The sequence below is a fragment of the Periplaneta americana genome, chromosome 17, assembly GCF_040183065.1.
Source record: "Periplaneta americana isolate PAMFEO1 chromosome 17, P.americana_PAMFEO1_priV1, whole genome shotgun sequence".
Classification (NCBI taxonomy): Eukaryota; Metazoa; Arthropoda; class Insecta; order Blattodea; family Blattidae; genus Periplaneta; species Periplaneta americana.
Window position 1 is genome coordinate 8708075 of NC_091133.1, and position 19682 is coordinate 8727756.

A 19682-nucleotide genomic window follows, 5' to 3' on the forward strand; every position below is an offset into this window, starting at 1 on the left:
AGCACAGATAGGATTTTGTTCTCGCTAAACTGACCGTCGTCCAATTAATTAATTTTCTTGTATTTTTTTTTATTTTAATTGGTTATTTAACGACGCTGTATCAACTACTAGGTTATTTAGCGTCGATGAGATTGGTGATAGCGAGATGATATTTGGCGATATGAGGCCGAGGATTCACCATAGATTACCTTGCATTCACATTACGGTTGGGGAAAACCTCGGAAAACACCCAACCAGGTAATCAGCCCAAGTGGGGATCGAACCTGCGCCTGAACGCAACTACAGACCGGCAGGCAAGCGCCTTAACCGACTGAGCCATGCCGGTAGCTATTTTCTTGTATCTGTATATAATAATAAAATAATAAATATCTTATATTTCAGCGACTGAATTTGCAGTAAGATTCTGCGTGAACTCAGCTCAACAAACATTCAATTCACATTAGTGAAATAATTCTATTACATTTACTTTTTAAAATAATTGAAACAGAACACTTCTTTAATCTTCTCAGAATATCACACACTGTTGACACAATTTTACAAGGTAGTAACGAGAACCAGGTTCTGTACTAAGGACGCAGACATAATATCTGTTGTCAGATACGCGGTATTTCCAATAGACTTCTCTTGATTCAGATATGCGGTATTGCACCCTCCTCCTTCGCACGCAGGCCATTCATGCAATAAAATTCCCGCACTTGTCAATGCATGCAGCTGACAGTGGAGGTACCATCTGTGCAAAAAAACAGTTTTGGCCAAAAATGTCAGTATTGTTTCTTAAGCGACGATATCTAATTATTATTATTCTCTAAATGAGGTAAACCTAGGTGAAGGATAACCATTTTATACTAAAACTTCACACTACCCTTCTAATGGAACTGATATGGTTTTCTTGCTGACTGTTCTCAATTCTTTAGCTTCTTTCTTAATTTCCTTTGTCTTCCTTTCTTTTTAAGCCGCTTTTTGTATGTTACTACGCCCTCATATTTTTCTTGTTCTACCTCGATTATTACTTTACTAAGGCACTGTTTGCAAGTGTTGTATATACAATCCATATTTTCAGGACCACATGTGGCAAACTTGATAACATCAACTGGATTTGCACATTTTAAGATCTTCAGAAAATGTAGTTTTAATACAAAAGTTTAAAATTTGAAATGCGTGCACAAGTGTTGCGTTCTACTATCTTGGGATGTATTAACACTTGAATATAAGTAATTGATTAACTAGAGGACTTACTCGTGTTAATTATGTAAGTCTGTGCGGCTTACAGCTGTTTCGGTGCTTCATCACACCATCCTCAGAGCCTACTAGATCTCGGCGTCATCTCGAACTTCTCTGCCTGTTGTGTGGGTGCGTTTGATTGTTGAAAAGTGTTGAAAAGTGGAGTCAAATAGTGTGTGTGTACTGAAATTGATGTGTGTTTTGAGAATTTGATCTGGGTGTGTTTTAGTATGTTTGTATACAACCCAAGAACCAAAAACTCAACACACTAGAACAATACGAAATATACAAACACACTAAAACACACCCAGATCAAATTCTCAACACACAGATCAATTTCAGTACACACACACTATTTGACTCCACTTTTCAACAATCAAACGCACCCACACAACAGGCAGAGAAGTTCGAGATGACGCCGAGATCTAGTAGGCTCTGAGGATGGTGTGATGAAGCACCGAAACAGCTGTAATCCGCACAGACTTACATAATTAACACGAGTAAGTCCGCTAGTTAATCAATTACTTAATTATTTAAATCCGTGGTACCCGGCAGAATGATGGGTCCGGTTTTCCTAGTGTTAAATATTTTTTTTTGTAGAGATTTTTAAAAAAATTTCCTAAAGTGCTACATACATACTTTCCCTAGGTACATAAGGGTGAGTACCTTGGAAAAAGTGTGATGTACCTTGGGACATAGGATGACATACCTTGGGATATGGTTCAACAAAATATTAATATAACTAATATTTCATTAAGTTTATAATTGTACAAAATACAGACAATGTACTGTTTTCTAATTATTATTGATAGGTTTTGCCTTTAAATTTAATGTAATACCTGTAACAGTAGTGATAATGTTTCTAAGTTTAAAGTTTTAACATAATTCCAAATTTTACTGACAGAAAACAATATTAGGCTTTCCAATTAAATGAATTTATTATCCAAGGACGTATCCTTCAAATGACACTTTGAAAATATATTTCTTAGTGCCCCTTAGGCTTGAACCTTTTCTTTGAGAAGGTGGGGGAAGTTTGTTCACAATATCCTCTGAAGGAAAGTCAAAAATTTCTGATTGCTAACCATGTAAAAAGTAAATTGTCATCATATTTAGTAAACTTTAGATACTGAACTTCATATTCTGTTTCACAAATCTTCTTAAAATTCTACCGACAAAAAAATATATATATAATTTTATTAGTTTGTCTTTCCTGCCACACGAATAAGAACAAAATTTTCTTCTCTTGTTTCTTCTAAATTCGCTCAAGCAATCAACTCAGTGTCATCTATAGTTGAAAAGACATCTTCATGATTATCATTAGCACTAACACATTCCTCGGCTCATCAGCACTTTCTTCTGAATTATCTTCTGGAAGCAGAACTTGTGGCTTCTACTTCTTCCGTTTTTGAACTTTATCCATCATATTTCTCCTCTCACTCAATTTTCATTTTCTTTCTTCTATCTCGGTTTTCTCTGGCGTATCTATTTAAACGCGTGCCTTTCATTTTTAGGATTATGGGATTTCCCTGGGAGGAGTTTTGATGGGGTTTGTCTCTTGATTTTTAACTTGCTGCATGGCAATTTCACCGAAGCTGAAATCCCATAAAATGATTACTAAATACTGTTTTTGATTACTCATCATAAGAGTAACTTATTTACAAAAATATTTAAAATATAACGAGATCCACTTGAACACAGTTGTCCCCAGGTACACTGTTCTTAGGTACATCAAGAGCCAGCAAAATAAATCTCAGCAAGTTTTTAAGACTGAGGTTAGGAAAACAAGCCAATAACCACATGGATTCCTAGTTAGAACAACAGGGTTTAAAAATATAGAATTAAGTTTTCAATTCTGTATGTAAAGAATTAATTTAAAATATTCCATTAATTGAAAAACTACTTACGTTTCTTGTTCAAAAAGATATTTTTTTAAATAAAATTTCTCCAGATTACTTCAACATAGAGTAAATCAATCACAGAACAGCTGAATGATGGTCAATTGCGAAAAAAAAATTCCACTATATAACCTTGAAAATAAACCTAGTGTCCCCAGGTACAACTTGTCCCTAGATATAACAGCTTTCCCTGTCAGAGCCTCTCTTGAAAAATATGAGCTACAACTTTCTTACAAAGAAACAGAGTGTTTTACACCAATTTCCAGCCCAGCCTGAAGCCAATGCAAAGGTAGCTTGAGCTCCATGTTGCTAATTTTATATCAACTGGTGATGGCATTGTGGACTGGCATTCCCGACCTCAAAACCTTGTACTTGAAAATGTGTTCTGTGCTTGAAAGCAACAAACCTTGACCCAATGAACTGTCTACAGGCCATATTCGTGGAGATTCTTCTTGTTAATTTCAGGGATTCTTTGTCAGCATCTGACTGTGCATTCGTGTGTTACTAGGTGCATACTTTGTGTAAATTCTGTGCTAATTTTTCTATTCTTTCTTTGAAAGAAAATATCAGCAAGAAATTACTGAAATGTCTCCTGAGGGGCTTATGAGCGTAAACAAGAAATTTTCTAAGCTCATGCCAGAAATATATAGCCGGTGTGAGTTATCATTTTTAAGGGACACTACCAATTATCATCAGCTTTAAAGAGTATCAGTTAATCCTTTCAGCAAATATATGAATACTACATGAAAACATTAAGTTTAACCTTCCTGCTACCAAAGGGGGTAATAGAATTACCCCACTGATAATTTTTTAGTATTGTTTACATTTTTAACCATATTTATTTTTTCCAATCCTTATATTTGTTTGTTATAAAACTACTAACATTTTTAAACAAGAATAATATAAATAATTCATCTACTTTAAGAAGTAATTCCCTTTATTCATGTGGGGTAGCCCAAGGAAATTACAAACGAAAAAGTTTATAATATAACATACTGTAATAATTTTGTATTATTAGTTTTACCATAGTAATTAAAATTAAAGTAATTGTTAGATATATTTTGTGTAATAATAGGGTCAGCGGTAGCCCAAACCTTTTAACCAGTATACGCCACTGGTGTCATGGAAATTTCACGATATTAAATTAAATCTGTTGCTTAATTTTCTTCATTTAAGAGTTTGTCTGGTTCCAAATTATTTTCTTTCGTGTTATTTATGCTATTATTGATACTGTTATTTATATTATCTTCACCTTTGGTTTCCAATTTTTTTTCCTGTGTATTAGGGTAATTCTAAAAGCGCTTTTGTTAAAAATAATTATTAGTGGACAATTTTCTCGAGATGACCATTGTAGTATAGGTGGTCTTCGTATATTTGAATTTTAACAAACATCTAAATTCTGTTTCAATCGATTCATGTTTTCATTTATTTATTTTTATAATTTTTATAGATTTTTTACAATTTTATTTTATTACAAACAAATCTTTTGAAGATGTTCATGGTTGTAAAGATTGTATTCAAATATTTAAATTTAAACAAATAACTGAAATGATTCTCAATTTATGTTTTAGTAGGCCTACTATAACATTCATACCTTATAGCTGTATTGTCTACTGCGTCAAAACTGTATAGCTTTGAGGAGTTTGTCTTGAAATGGAAGGAAGACAAGTTTAAATTTACTGTATACCGGTATGTTATCTTATAGTGTCACCAGTAACATATGAAGAGTTCGCCGGAAAAACGATGAATGTCACAGTTTTGTTAAGGTTGATGTCATTATATAATTCAATGGATCACTACAAAATTTAATGTTGTTCTTATGAAATATGGTAAAAAGGAGAATTATCACCACGAATACAGTAATCCTTTCCTTTATTTTCTATAGAAACAACACTACATCTTGCAGTTATAGACTCAATTAGAACATTATCTAATCCTTAACAGAAATGTGACATTCATCGTTTTTCCCGCGAACTCTTCATATCTAAAGTTCTTTTTATTTCGGTGTACATTTTCAGGTGTATGGAACGCGACTGTTTAGTTACATAATGTATTTTTAAACAATAGGACGAGTATTTTATAATTCTACATTTTCTAGAGATCTACAGTCAGTAATACATAAATTGTTAAATGTTCAAAATGCTTGACAAAGACTGGTACTGGTATATGATTTTGATGGGGTAATTGTATTACCCCCTTGGTATTAGTAAGTTGTAATAAACCTTGGTAGCAGGAGGGTTAACCATGTGGACCCAATCTCCACTTATGCGGTTTTGGATGCTGCACTTTCCCATCCAGCAGTTGCGATCATTCAACCGTAAGTAAAATCCTCACTGTATTTGTATATTAAAACTATTTTCCAGCTGATTTACACTGACAAATGTAAACACACATATACCAATTTAAGAGTATCCTTATACGTAAAACGTATTACCCAGACATCACTTTTCAAAGGCATCTCGCCTGTGTGAAGGAACTTAATTGTTTTTAAACTTCCAGATCTCGCTTAATTCTTTCCGCATACATCGCATATAATGTTCACTCCCCATTGTAAACAAACGTGATCGTAGATATATCCCGCATGTGAAAAACAATTTCGCCTTTGTGTATGCGTTACTGTGTGCTTAAAACAGACAACGGTGAGTAACACTTTTCACACACCTCGAATTTGAATGGCATTTCGCCTGTGTAAATGCGTACATGTTTCTTTAAGAGTCCCAATTTCGAGAAACTCTATCCACACATTTGAATTGCACTTCGGCTGTGTGAATGCGAACAGGTCTGTTGAAATCTCCCAATTCTGAGAAGCAATTAACACACACTACAATGGCCTTGCACCTTTATGTGTGCGTGAATGTCTGGCTAAGATTGACGATTGTGAAAAACATTTTCTACACACCTCGCATTTGAATGGCCTTTCGCCAGTGTGTATGCGTGCATGTTTGCCTAAGTCTCCCGATGTTGAGAAACACCTTCCACACACCTCGCATTTGAATGGCCTTTCGCCTGTGTGTATGCGTGCATGTCTGTTTAAAGCCGAAGTTTGTGAAAAACATTTTCCACACACCTCACATTTGAAAGCCTTTTGGCCAATATGTATGCGTGCATGAGCGCTTAATGTAGACAATTCTAAGAAATATTTTCCACACCACTTGCATTTGAATGGCCTTTCGCCTGTGTGAATGAAACCATGGCGTGTTAATTGTCCTAATTGTGAGAAACACTTTCCACATAAGTCGCATCTGAATGGCCTTTCGCCTGTGTGAATGCGTACATGTCGCGTTAAATTACATGATTGTGAGAAACACTTTCCACACACCTCGCATTTGAATTTCCTTTCGCCTGTGTGAATGCGTACATGTTTCTTTAATCCTGCCTGTCTTGAGAAACACTTTCCACATATATCGCACTTGAATGATTTTTTTATCGTGTGTGTATGAAAATGAAGTTTCAGAGATTGCGGTGTTACAAAAACCTCGTTGCATATATTACACTTGACAGAATTAGGACTCACGTCGCTAATGTTTGAACAGTCTGGTCTGTTGCTACCACACTGTGTCAATTTGTCTTCTTCACGATCAATGCCGGCATTTTGTTGTGACACACTGTTCTCAACATTACGCACAATGCTGAAATGAATATAAAAATATATATCTCCACAAGACCTGGGAAAATAAAAAAATTAACAGTTACTTTGGAATAGTTCCTTGTTTGGAACTGTTACAAGAAATAACAGCACCTTGGAATACTACTTCCAAAATAAATGTTGTTCTGAGCAAGTAAAAACACTTGCTGTTACAAAATACTCGTTTCGCTTTGGAACTACATTCTGACAACACCTCTTCCATAGAACCGAACATCATTCGTACTATTGGAAGCAGAAGTGGGAATTCTTCAGTCACAATTTGAGAAATGTTAGAAAATCAAATCAAAGATAAGTAGTAAAGGTACGGAGAACTTGTCTGAAAAAAACTGACAAATTATATTGAAACTGATGTTACTGAATATAGAATTTTATAAAGCAGTTATGAACATATGCCTGAATAGCGTTGTATTTGTATTGTGAATTTAATCAAAGGAAATGAAAATATATGAACCAACAAGACTGCAAAGAAGAGCTAAACACAATCAAATACGTACACAAGAAAACGGATACAACCCTAGCATAATAGACAACATAATACGTAAGACAAAACATAATCACAAAAAGCATAAGAATACAACAAAAACAAAAAATACATCACACAAAAACAAAAACACACACAATATTGAGACCTCATTCAATAAATTAAATTATAATATCGCATACAGAACAAATAATAGTCTACAAAAGCATCTCAACACACAAAGAACACAAACAAACAAATACAACCACACAGACGTATACCAACTCAATGCAACACCTGCAACAATTTCTACATAGGACAGACAGACAGATCATCGTTAGATAGAACACATCACAGCCATAACAAAACTACAAAACACGTCAACATATGCAGAACACATCACAAATGCTAACCACACCTACAGAGACATACACACAGACATGCAAATTCTACATATTCAACCAAGAAGCCAGAAACTAAACACACTAGAACAATACGAAATATATACACACACAACTCAATTTCAGAACACACACACTCTTTGGCTCCACATTACACTACACAAACACACCCCCACAGGAAACACAAACAAAAGGCACCAAGACCAGCACCAACCAGTTCTGAACATGGCCCATAACAGGCTGATATATGTTAACCAGGTACAGTAAAATTTAACACGAGAAAGACATATAATACATATTCCGAGGTGACATAGTGTTAAAAGGTATATAATCAAGATGAAAATATATTGGTTAAGATTTGTATATAAATGCTTTCCATTTGTTAATTTTATTCACAGTTCTTGAAATTAAACTAAATTCGTTCAAATTATTGTATTGTAACCTCAGTGAGACCATAGAGAATTCAGATTTGATATTTATAAAAATACAAAGGTGAATTTTCCTATTTAATTATAATGACGTTAATACTCTTCATGACAGTATTATGAACTTAAGCACGGTCGAAATGATTATAGCGTTTTATTTACCAATTTCTTTTTAGAAATTAAACACCACAGGGTACTTGAGCTGGGTGGAAAAAGAAGAATACTTTAGGTTTTATTTATCATTGGGATCCATTTTAATTTCGTGAGAAATTTAAAAATAAACAAATCTGATCTTCGAATTCAGTTATTACGTCATATCAGTTTTACGTACCTACATGCTCCAAAATACCACTGTGCACCTGTGTAGTTACATACAGTGGGTGATCAAATTATTAGGGACACTTGGTAAAAGTAGGAATTTCATCTTCAAATTCACATAAAACACAAGTAATTTGGATTTTCTCAACTGGAAAAGCTTTATTACTCTAAATTGTGTTCTATAAACAATATTAATACATATTTAATTATGTAGTAATGAATATGGAATGAAATAAACAAGAAAACTAATATTTTGTCACACATCCCTTTGCAGCAATTACAGCTTTAACTCTCTTTGGCATACTAGAAATGCATTGGATACCATTGTTTTTAATTTCTTGGCCGTGATGCCACACATTGATAAGTTTTTCTATTAGAGATTGTTTATTTGTAGTAATTTCTGAATGAATTTGCCTCTTCATTAGCTCCCAAATATTGTCAAGGTCCGGAGAGTTACCAGGCCAATCCAGAACCCTAATTTTGTTGTCAGACAGGAATTTGGTCACCTTATTTGCCTTGTGACAGGGCGCAGAGTCGTGCATGAACATAAAATAACCATCTGGAAACCATTCACGGACTTGTGAAAGAAGCCGTTCCTCCAAAACCTTTATGTATTGATATTGTCTCATCATTCCTTGAACAAAATACAGACGACCAGTTCCATGACAACTAATCACAGACCACAGCATTAGGCTTAGAGGATGTTTAACAGTCTCCATAATACAGTCATTTTATTGTACTTTTCACCTTTACGCCTTCTAATGAACACAGATTTGTCAGCAAGTATCTGTATGGTAGATTCATCTGAAAAACAGACTGAAAAAAGAAGTAAACAGTTCATAAAACACATTTGCACAAAGTAAAATTGTAACTAACAAAGAAAGCATGTGAATGACAAACAACTCACTTTTTTCCAATCGTCTTCAGTCCAAGATTGATGCTGCTTTGCCCAAGAGAGACGCTTCTTCACCATGTATGGTTTCAGGAATGGTGTCTTGGTTCGAGTGCGACATGAAAACCCTAACTCTTTGATCCCCCAATGGGCTGTCATAGAAGATATGTTCATTCCAACATCTCTCATTGGCGCCTTTCTATGTAGAAGACTGTTAAACATCCTCTAAGCCTCATGGTGTGGTCTGTGATTAGTGGTCATGGAACTGGTCGCCTGTATTTTGTTCAAGGAATGATGAGACAATATCAATACATAAAGGTTCTGAAGGAATGGCTTCTTTCACAAGTCCGTGAATGGTTTCCAGATGGTTATTTTGTATTCATGCACGACTCTGCGCCCTGTCACAAGGCATATAAGGTGATCAAATTCCTGTCTGACAACAAAATTAGGGTTCTGGATTGGCCTGGTAACTCTCTGGACCTTAATCCGATTGAAAATATTTGGGAGCTAATGAAGAGGCAAGTTCATTCAGAAATTGTTACAAATAAACAATTTTTAATAGAAAAACTTATCAATGTGTGGCATCACGGCCAAGAAATTAAAAACAATTATATCCAATGCATTTCTAGTATGCCAAAGAGAGTTAAAACTGTAATTGCTGCAAAGGGATGTGTGACAAATTATTAGTTTCTTGTTTATTTTATTCCATATTCATTATTACACAATTAAATATGTAATAATCAGGGAAAGGATTTATATGTAAATACATATTTACTTATAAAGCTAATATAATTTATATTTTGCATTATCTTTATGTTTCACAATGTGTAGGGTTGAAAAATCCTACTTTTATTTTCCATATTTTTCCATATTTTAGAGTTTAGTACATATTTTCGTTAATTTCCATATATTTTCCATATTTCATATAAAACAGTCCATATTATATTAGGTTTAACAATAAAACAAAACAAAATTCCATTAACTTTTAAAAATACATTTCAACAATAGAGATTTAAACACATGTTCAGTAATCCCTTTAACATCAGAGTTATTTGAAAATTAGCAGTCCTATCAACAATGGGAAAGTAAGTTACAAAACTGTATTAATTTAATTTAAAATTTTTAACAGACTTCAGTTGTGCAGCTCAACAGTTAAATGCCAGTCAGAGTACACATAGGTTCAGTTTTGTAAATCATACTATAAAGACGGTAAATATGCCAAAAGTACGTCATTCAGTCAATTTAAAATCAAAACTAACAAGTTACATTTCAGAATTTAAAGAAGATGGTTTATCAACTGACAATAAAATATTATTTTGTAATTTGTGTCAGTGTGCAGTATCATCTACACAAAAGTTCCTGGTGCAACAACACATTACAACTAGTAAACATCAGGCCAACAAACAACTAAATTCCAAGCAGAGACAATTGTTTTTAACACAACCAACAACATCGAATGTAAGATCTGAGTTTAACATCGACCTGTGCCGTTCTCTCATCTCTGCTGATATTCCTCTCTACAAACTAAAGAATAAGGTCTTCAGGGAATTCCTTGAAAAATATACTCAACATACAATCCCGGATGAGTCAACACTTAGGAAGACGTATGCTCCATCCATCTACGATGAGACAATACAGAAGATAAGAGATGAAATTAAAGATAGTTCAATTTGGGTTTCCATTGATGAGACTCCCGACAAAGAAGGTAGACTTGTTGGTAATGTAGTTATCGGTTTGTTAAGTGAACAATATTCTGAACGAATTCTTTTACATTGTGATGTTCTAGAAAAGTGCAATAACAAAACTATAGTTAAACTGTTCAACGAAGCTATGGGTATCCTGTGGCCAAAGGGTATTATGTACGATAATGTGTTATTCTTTATTAGCGATGCTGCCCCTTATATGGTCAAAGCTGGACAAGCATTATCTGTTGTATATCCTAAATTGACTCATTTTACTTGTGTGGCGCATGCATTTCATCGTGTGGCAGAAGTGGTCAGAGACAATTTCCCTAAAGTAGATTTGTTGATTTCATCAGTGAAAAAAGTATTTCTCAAAGCTCCCAGTAGAGTTAACGTGTTGAAAGAAATGTACCCTGAAATTCCATTGCCACCAAAGCCAATTTTAACTAGATGGGGTACATGGCTAGAAGCAGTTGAATATTATGCCGAACATATAGACTCTATTAACAATGTTCTCCTTGCATTGGACTCTGAAGATGCAGTCTCAATTGATACTGCGAAAACAGTTACCTGTGACATAAGTGTGAAGAATGACTTAGCTCACATTCAGCATACATTTTCATGCATCATAAAAACGCTCAAAAGTCTCCAAAATAGGCACCTTTCACTATCTGAAAGTTTTGAAATTATAAATAGTACTGTGGAACAACTGAATCGTGGTAGAGGTAAAGTTGCAGATGCAGTAAGAGCTAAGGTGGACACTGTACTTTCAAAAAAGCCTGGATATGAAGAACTACAAAAGGTTGTTGCTGTGATGAGTGGTGAATCAACAGTGAAGATTAACTTGGACTTATCCCCAGCAGACATTGTGAAATTGAATTATGTACCAGTTACTTCTTGTGACGTCGAACGCTCTTTTAGTCAGTATAAATCTATCCTCAGAGACAATAGAAGAAGATTCACTTTTCAGCACTTGAAAGAAATGTTTGTAACCTATTGTTATGGTAACAGACAATAAAAATTGTGTTTTGTTGAAACTACATTGGAAGATAAGGTACGTCCATTATATTTTTTGTTTAGTTTGATTAAAATGTACCAATATTTAACGTACATAGTCATTTTTTTATAATTTTAAGTCCATATTTAATTCCATATTTTGGTAAAAATAACTACATATATATTTACATATTTCATATATTTTTAGTCCATATAAATCCGTTCCCTGGTAATAATATTGTTTATAAAACACTATTTTGAGTAATAAAGCTTTTCCAGTTGAGAAAATCCAAATTACTTGTGTTTTATGTGAATTTGAAGATGAAATTCCTACTTTTACCAAGTGTCCCTAATAATTTGATCACCCACTGTATGGTACAGTTATTTCGGAACTGTTATTTGGAAACTAATATTTTCAAGAAACTGGAACAACTGGCACTGTAAAGAGAAAAGAACAACTTTTTCCACCTCTAGTTTCCACTTTAATCAATGTTATGAGATCAAATGTAGGCTATAATTGAAAAGGCTTGTATTTGCTAATGATTAAATGTTAATGTCTTCTAATATTCGAGATATAATCTAATTGTGTGGTTTCTTATCAAATATTTTGTGTATTGGCGATGTGCGTGGTATCACCAGAATTGCGTGGAATTGTTCGGGAGGTTTTCGTTTCTACTTCTGAGATTTTTTTGTGAAAAATATAACTGATTATCCATATTCATGATTGACTTTATAGCAATTATGATTGTGTTTTGTTTACGTTTGTAACTGGTATATTGTTTACATAGTAACAATAAAAATGTTTGATGATGCCTAATGACCAAGTTGATAATAATAACAGGCCAAATCTTCTCGCTGATAAACAGGTCTGTAAATTCTGTAGAAAATATTATATATCTAGGTATAAATACACATATAAGCAAGGCCCATCCTCAAGAACATAGGCAATTTTTGGTTTCTAATTATTTATATGATATTCTTATTGAATTTGGTATTCCCAAGAAACTAGTTCGATTAATTAAAATGTGTCTCAGTGAAACATACAGCAGAGTCCGTATAGGTCAGCTTCTATCTGATGTTTTTCCAATTCACTGCGGGCTAAAGCAGGGAGATGCACTATCACCTTTACTTTTTAACTTCGCTCTAGAATATGCCATTAGGAAAGTTCAGGATAACAGGCAGGGTTTGGAATTGAATGGGTTACATCAGCTTCTTGTCTATGTGGATGACGTAAATATATTAGGAGAAAATCCACTAACGATTAGGGAAAACACGGAAATTTTACTTGAAGGAAGTAAAGCGATCGGTTTGGAAGTAAATCCCGAAAAGACAAAGTATATGATTATGTCTCGTGACCAGAATATTGTACGAAATGGAAATATAAAAATTGGAGATTTATCCTTCGAAGTGTGGAAAAATTCAAATATCTTGGAGCAACAATAACAAATATAAATGACACTCGGGAGGAAATTAAACGCAGAATAAATATGGGAAATGCGTGTTATTATTCGGTTGAGAAGCTCTTATCATCCAGTCTGCTGTCCAAAAATCTGAAAGTTAGAATTTATAAAACAGTTATATTACCGGTTGTTCTGTATGGTTGTGAAACTTGGACTCTCACTTTTAGAGAGGAACATAGGTTCAGGGTGTTTGAGAATAAGGTGCTTAGGAAAATATTTGGGGCTAAGCGGGATGAAGTTACAGGAGAATGGAGAAAGTTACACAACGCAGAACTGCACGCATTGTATTCTTCACCTGACATAATTAGGAACATTAAATCCAGGCGTTTGAGATGGGCAGGGCATGTAGCACGTATGGGCGAATCCAGAAATGCATATAGAGTGTTAGTTGGGAGACCGGAGGGAAAAAGACCTTTGGGGAGGCCGAGACGTAGATGGGAGGATAATATTAAAATGGATTTGAGGGAGGTGGGATATGATGATAGAGACTGGATTAATCTTGCACAGGATAGGGACCGATGGCGGGCTTATGTGAGGGCGGCAATGAACCTTCGGGTTCCCTAAAAGCCATTTGTAAGTAAGTAAGTAAGTAAGTATTGTACCCTTGTTCGATATTTAAACATGACGTGGGTTCTTGTCATTCCAGAAAAAAACTGAAAATTATAGGTGAACTATTGGTAATAGTAATGAACAAATTTAGGATTAATGAACATTACCTCTGTGATTCAATTTTATATAGAAGTAAATTAAGGAGTGTTAACTATTACTTACACAATTACTTTGGTTGAATTTTTACTAATATTGAGGGAGAAAATTTGTTTCTTTTTTTTTTGCGTTCACGTCAAACTGTATTATGTCCATGATATTTTCTGAATTTGAGGACAGTCTGATGTAAAAGTGATTTCAAATATAATTGATTTTGATAACTTAAGTTCTTTCAGCAATTAATAATTTTAGTACTTTAATTTATCTCTCTTAGTTGCAACAAACACAGTTATCCGTCTCTCAAGAAAAAAGTACATGGTTTAGAACGAACTCTTCATCTAAGAAGATAGGGAATGGTGCTCACATTCTAAAGCAATGATCACATGTTCCTACTTTAGCAATGCTGGAGTACAAAATACTCCGCAACTGCTATACTGTGATGTGTGGACAGCACTGCTTGATAAGTACACGCTAAAAAACCTGTTGATTATTTTTAAGCTGTACTAAGTTTAAATAAATCAATCTTCTTAATGTATCCAGCTGTTTGCTGATAACATAAAGTCCACTATAGTCCACTGTAGTCTATTCAGTTGTTGTTTTTCACGAGAAATGAGGGGTATTTTCATTGGTGTTCATTATAAAAGCCTGTTGCTAGTAGCCAGAGTTGGGGTGTAGTCAATATATACTGCAGGGCTGTGTCTTCTGCAACTGGTACTGATGATTTTAATTTACTTCTTTTGTGGTTTATGGATGGAGAGTACAGAAGAATGTGTTCCAGATCTTCATCATGATTATTACACCACAGACAAGTAGGATTATCAGAAATGTGAAATCGGTGTAGGTACAATTGTGTGACAATGTGACCTGTTGTGGCTCTTGTTAAAAATGTCTGAACATGTCTGGGCAAGTTTTTGTACATTTTCAGGTCATTTGCTTTCTTTTGTGCAGATTGTAAAATTTTTCCTTTGTCAGAAGAGAGCCAATTGTTGATCCATAGGTTTGTAAAATGAGACTTTACTGAAATAAAAGCATTGGATAGAGATATCACTTGAAGAGGTCTTGGTTGCAAATATGTTGCCTGTTTTGCAATATTATCGACTTTCTCGTTTCCAGGTATATCACAATGACTAGGTATCAATTGAAATGTCATTTCCTTTTGGAGTTCTTTTAGTTTACTGAGTTGTTTCTGAATTGCAATAATTCTATCTGCATATAGGTTTGATACATATTTAATTATATTAAATATAGCCCCCTTGGAGTCGGTAAGTATGCAAATAAATTTTTCAGAAATTTGAGTAACACACCGAAGAGCAGCATCAATAGCTAGTAATTCAGTGTCAAGACTGGAGGAGGAGGAAGAGTAGTTCCATGGAATCTAACTTAAGAATGTATGGAGGATCATTTTTGGAATGATTTCCTGGAATTTGTATGCTATGTTCTGGAATCACCCATTTCCATGGAGAAATTTCGTTCACAACTGGAGTTTTAGCAATGAGTGCGTCTGTGATATAGATTGGTATTTCTTCTTTTTTTATTTTATAGAAATTACACAGGATATCATCTGACACTTTGAAGAATATCTGAGATCTGGATGAGGCTTGCAATTTTAAATATATTTTTAGATCCTTTTGTAATATATAGTGTCTGAGTGGTTGAATATAACATTCAATTTCTAGGGCAATTAAGTTTAAAAGTAACGATATATTTTTTTATAAGTTATTGGTTATTTTGAAACTTTTGTAGCAGTTGGGAGCAGAGTTGCCACATAGTGTGGAAAAAACACTTCATATTGTGGCACCTGTCTGGAGCATTCTAGGAAATCCTGGTGGCCTCGGCAGTGTACGCTCGCATCCAGCGTGACACAGAGCAAGAGGGAGATGCGGGGAACCGGAACTCGAGCTTTGGCGGGTGCTGAAGCGTGGCGGGGAGCAAAGAGGAAAGAAGGCTATGGGACAGTGTGATGGAGAGAGCAGGGGAAATGTCTGGAAATAGACTATGGGCCCCAGAGACTTCGCGATGCAGAACACCCTAGACAATGGTGGTAAATAAATAATACCGTGAGTTATGACGAGGAGTCAGTTAATTAGTCAGCTGCGAGACAGCTAACTAGTCTCCAAGTCTTGGAGCAAGGTGAACCTGAATTCGACGTGCAGTGAACTTGAGTGAGTCTGTAACTGTGACAGTATCCAGGCGAAGGCAACGCGTCGGAGGTCTTGAGTTCGACATGCAAGGAACCGCATCTGGAGAGCGGGGTTCGACGTGCAGGGAACCGCGTCTGGAAGGCTTGGGTTCGAAGTGCAGTGAACTGTATCTGGAAGTCTTGGATTCGAAGTGCAGTGAACTGTAACTGGAAGCCTTGGAGCTCGACGTACCGTGAACTTGAGTGAGTGAGCTAGAAGAACTAGCCAAGGTGAACAAACTGTGAACTGAGAACTGACAGTTTTGTTCTGCACATAGTGCTTTGTGAACTTTTGTTGAAATTAGAAGTACATTGTTGTTCTTCCCAATAATACACGTGAATTGTCATTGTCGTTCAGTGGAGTGCAATAATGGCTATTGTGTTGCTATGTTGAGTGGAATATCCATTGTTGACGGGTGTGTGATTAAAGTTAGAAATAAAACTCACACATTGTTGTATAAAAGCTACAATATTGTTCCCTAACACTTTAGTGTTTGGCGTGATGAATATCAACGATTTGTGACTCTTACTAAATAAACGTGGAAAGGACATATGTGATGGCAATAGAATCAATTTTTTTTTTATTTTCTGTAGCATTATTTCAAACTGCAGAATTGTCAATATTGCTTAAGTATACACTTCTATTTGTACGCCTAATTATAATGAGATTATAAAATATATAAACATTCACTACTCGTCTGAACAGAAAAATAAATAATAAAACTAACTTATCTCAACCAAGGGTCTTCTGCAAATTAATGCCAACTGCCACAAGACTTTAGCAGAATTGCTAAAGCATTGGAATGTTACATACCAGTGTTAAAATAAATGTCACACTCTTTAGGTTGAATAAAATAACGGGCTGTAAAAATAAAGCTTGTTAACTATCTGAAACAGTTCGTATAAAATTGTTTGTACCTCCATAACAGTTCTCAAAGGAGATTGTAACTTCACATTATTCTCCAATTTTATTCAGCTTTTCACCCAGCTTCTTTCGTTAAGTTCAAACTTTATTCTCCTTTCCATAACAAAAAGAGCCATTTCAGATGTAATTGCTAGCATATCATACTATGAAAATCTAATAGGGAATACAACCTGAAAATGAAGTAAAGTATGAAGTTACAGCTAAGCTGCGTGCTGCAGAAGTAGCGCAACCTGTATGTACAACCCGCAGAAAATTGTTCGCAACATTTGCTACACTCAAATGACAAGACACAAAAAGTAGCGAACTAGCACTACGCACAATGATTATGTTGCCCATCAAAAGTAGTGGCATGTCACCGTACATTAAAAGACATCATGGTTCCCAAATGAGAGTAGAGTAATAAAGCAGCAGATATAATAGGATCTGTAGTATGTTAATATTGTCATGGTAATATTATTTATATGAATCCTATATAATCAAATGTACCGAAATATATTCAGGCGTCAATATGAATAACCACATACAATATACAAAACGGTATTATAAATGACAAAATTTATGTTCTATGTCATCATTAAATGAAGCTGTGAAATACTGGAAGAAGCGAAACCAACACAGTACACTCACCTAGCAGAGAATACCTCATCCTCCTCTGAACGTACTTTCACTTTCTGTTCCTGCTTAACTCTGTCCAGATCAAACAAATCTTCCTGGAAAAGTGAGTAGATCATTAGATCATAGAGAACTTACGTTGATCATTTTGAATCAAGTTTCAATTTTCAAAATATATGCATGTCATGTATAAAGGTCCTGCAAAATATGTAACCTGAATTTGCTACAATATTTCATGAAAATAAATTGTAAAAGATTATAAACGTATTCGGGAGGTCCTGGGTTCAAAACCACGTGGCCGGCAAATCTGACTGCGATTGCTTTTAATGTTTTCTTTCAAACAAAAAAGGTAAATGATACATTATGAATTTACATACCATGATTCATCACTCCTCGAAAATATGCATTCCATGATTAAACACCGCCTCAAAATTTATATGCACGACTCATCACCACCTCTAAATTTGCATCCCATGATTCATCACCATATCAAAATTTACATATTATGATTCATTACTGCCTCAAAATTTAAATACCATGATTCATCACCTCCTCAAAATTTACATGCCATGATTCACCACAGCCTCAAAAATTACATACTATAATTCAACGCTGCCTCAAAATTTACATACTATGATTCACCATCACCTCAAAATTAACATAACATGATACATCACTGTCTCAATATTTGCATGCCATAATTCATCACAGCCTCAAAATTTACATGTCATTATTCATCACGGCTTCAAGATTTGGATGCCATAATTCATCATTGCCTCAAAATTTGCATTCCATGATTCATAAACGCTTAAAAATTTGCATGCCATGATTCATCGAAACCTCAATTTTACATCCCATGATTCATCACCGCCTCAAAATTTACATGCAATGATTAATCACTGCCAAAATATTTGCATGCCATGACTCATCAGAGCCTCAAAATTTTCATGCCATTATTCATCATTGCCTAAAAATGTGCATGCCATGATTCATCACCGCGTGAAAATTTGATTGCCATTATTCATCACCGTCTCAAAATTTGCATAACATGAGCAATCACAGAATCAAAGTGTACATGCTATGATAAATCCCAGCCCGAAAATTTGCATCCCATGATTAACCACCACCTCAATATTTTCATGTCATTATTCATCTCCGCGTCAAAATTTACATCTCTTGATTCATCACCACATCAAAATTTACAGGCTATAATTCATCACCACCTGAATATTTACATGGCATGATTCATCACCTCCTCAAAATTTACATGCCATGATTCACCACAGCCTCAAAAATTACATACTATAATTCAATGCTGCCTCAAACTTTACATACTATGATTCACCATCGCCTCAAAATTAACATAACATGATACATCACTGTCTCAATATTTGCATGCCATAATTCATCACAGCCTCAAAATTTACATGTCATGATTCATCACCGCCAAAAAAATTTACCATCATTCATCACGGCTTCAAAATTTGGATGCCATAATTCATCATTGCCTCAAAATTTGCATTCCATGATTCATAAACGCTTAAAAATTTGCATGCCATGATTCATCGAAACCTCAATTTTACATCCCATGATTCATCACCGCCTCAAAATTTACATGCAATGATTAATCACTGCCAAAATATTTGCATGCCATGACTCATCAGAGCCTCAAAATTTCCATGCCATTATTCATGATCGCCTAAAAGTTTGCATGCCATGATTCATCACCGCGTAAAAATTTGATTGCCATTATTCATCACCATCTCAAAATTTTCATAACATGAATAATCACAGAATCAAAGTGTACATACTATGATAAATCCCAGCCCGAAAATTTGCATCCCATGATTAACCAGCTCCTCAAT

General features: G+C 34.8%; 1 protein-coding gene across 11 annotated transcripts in view; it reads right to left on the reverse strand.

Moving 5' to 3' along the window:
• Window positions 1-19682, reverse strand: part of LOC138693007 (zinc finger protein 501-like) — a 161261-nt gene that overhangs the window by 102552 nt on the left and 39027 nt on the right. For 7 of the 11 annotated variants that reach the window (XR_011330191.1, XR_011330193.1, XR_011330192.1 and 4 more), the window contains one exon: window positions 17833-17915. Coding sequence is in view for 7 of the 11 variants with exons in the window: in XM_069816516.1 (XP_069672617.1) it covers window positions 17833-17915 (83 nt within the window). In the remaining 4 variants the exon portion in view is untranslated. Of the gene's footprint in view, window positions 1-1863; window positions 6746-17832; window positions 17916-19682 lie in introns of those variants that run through there. The other 4 variants (XM_069816508.1, XM_069816509.1, XM_069816511.1 and 1 more) reach the window with 2 other exon arrangements.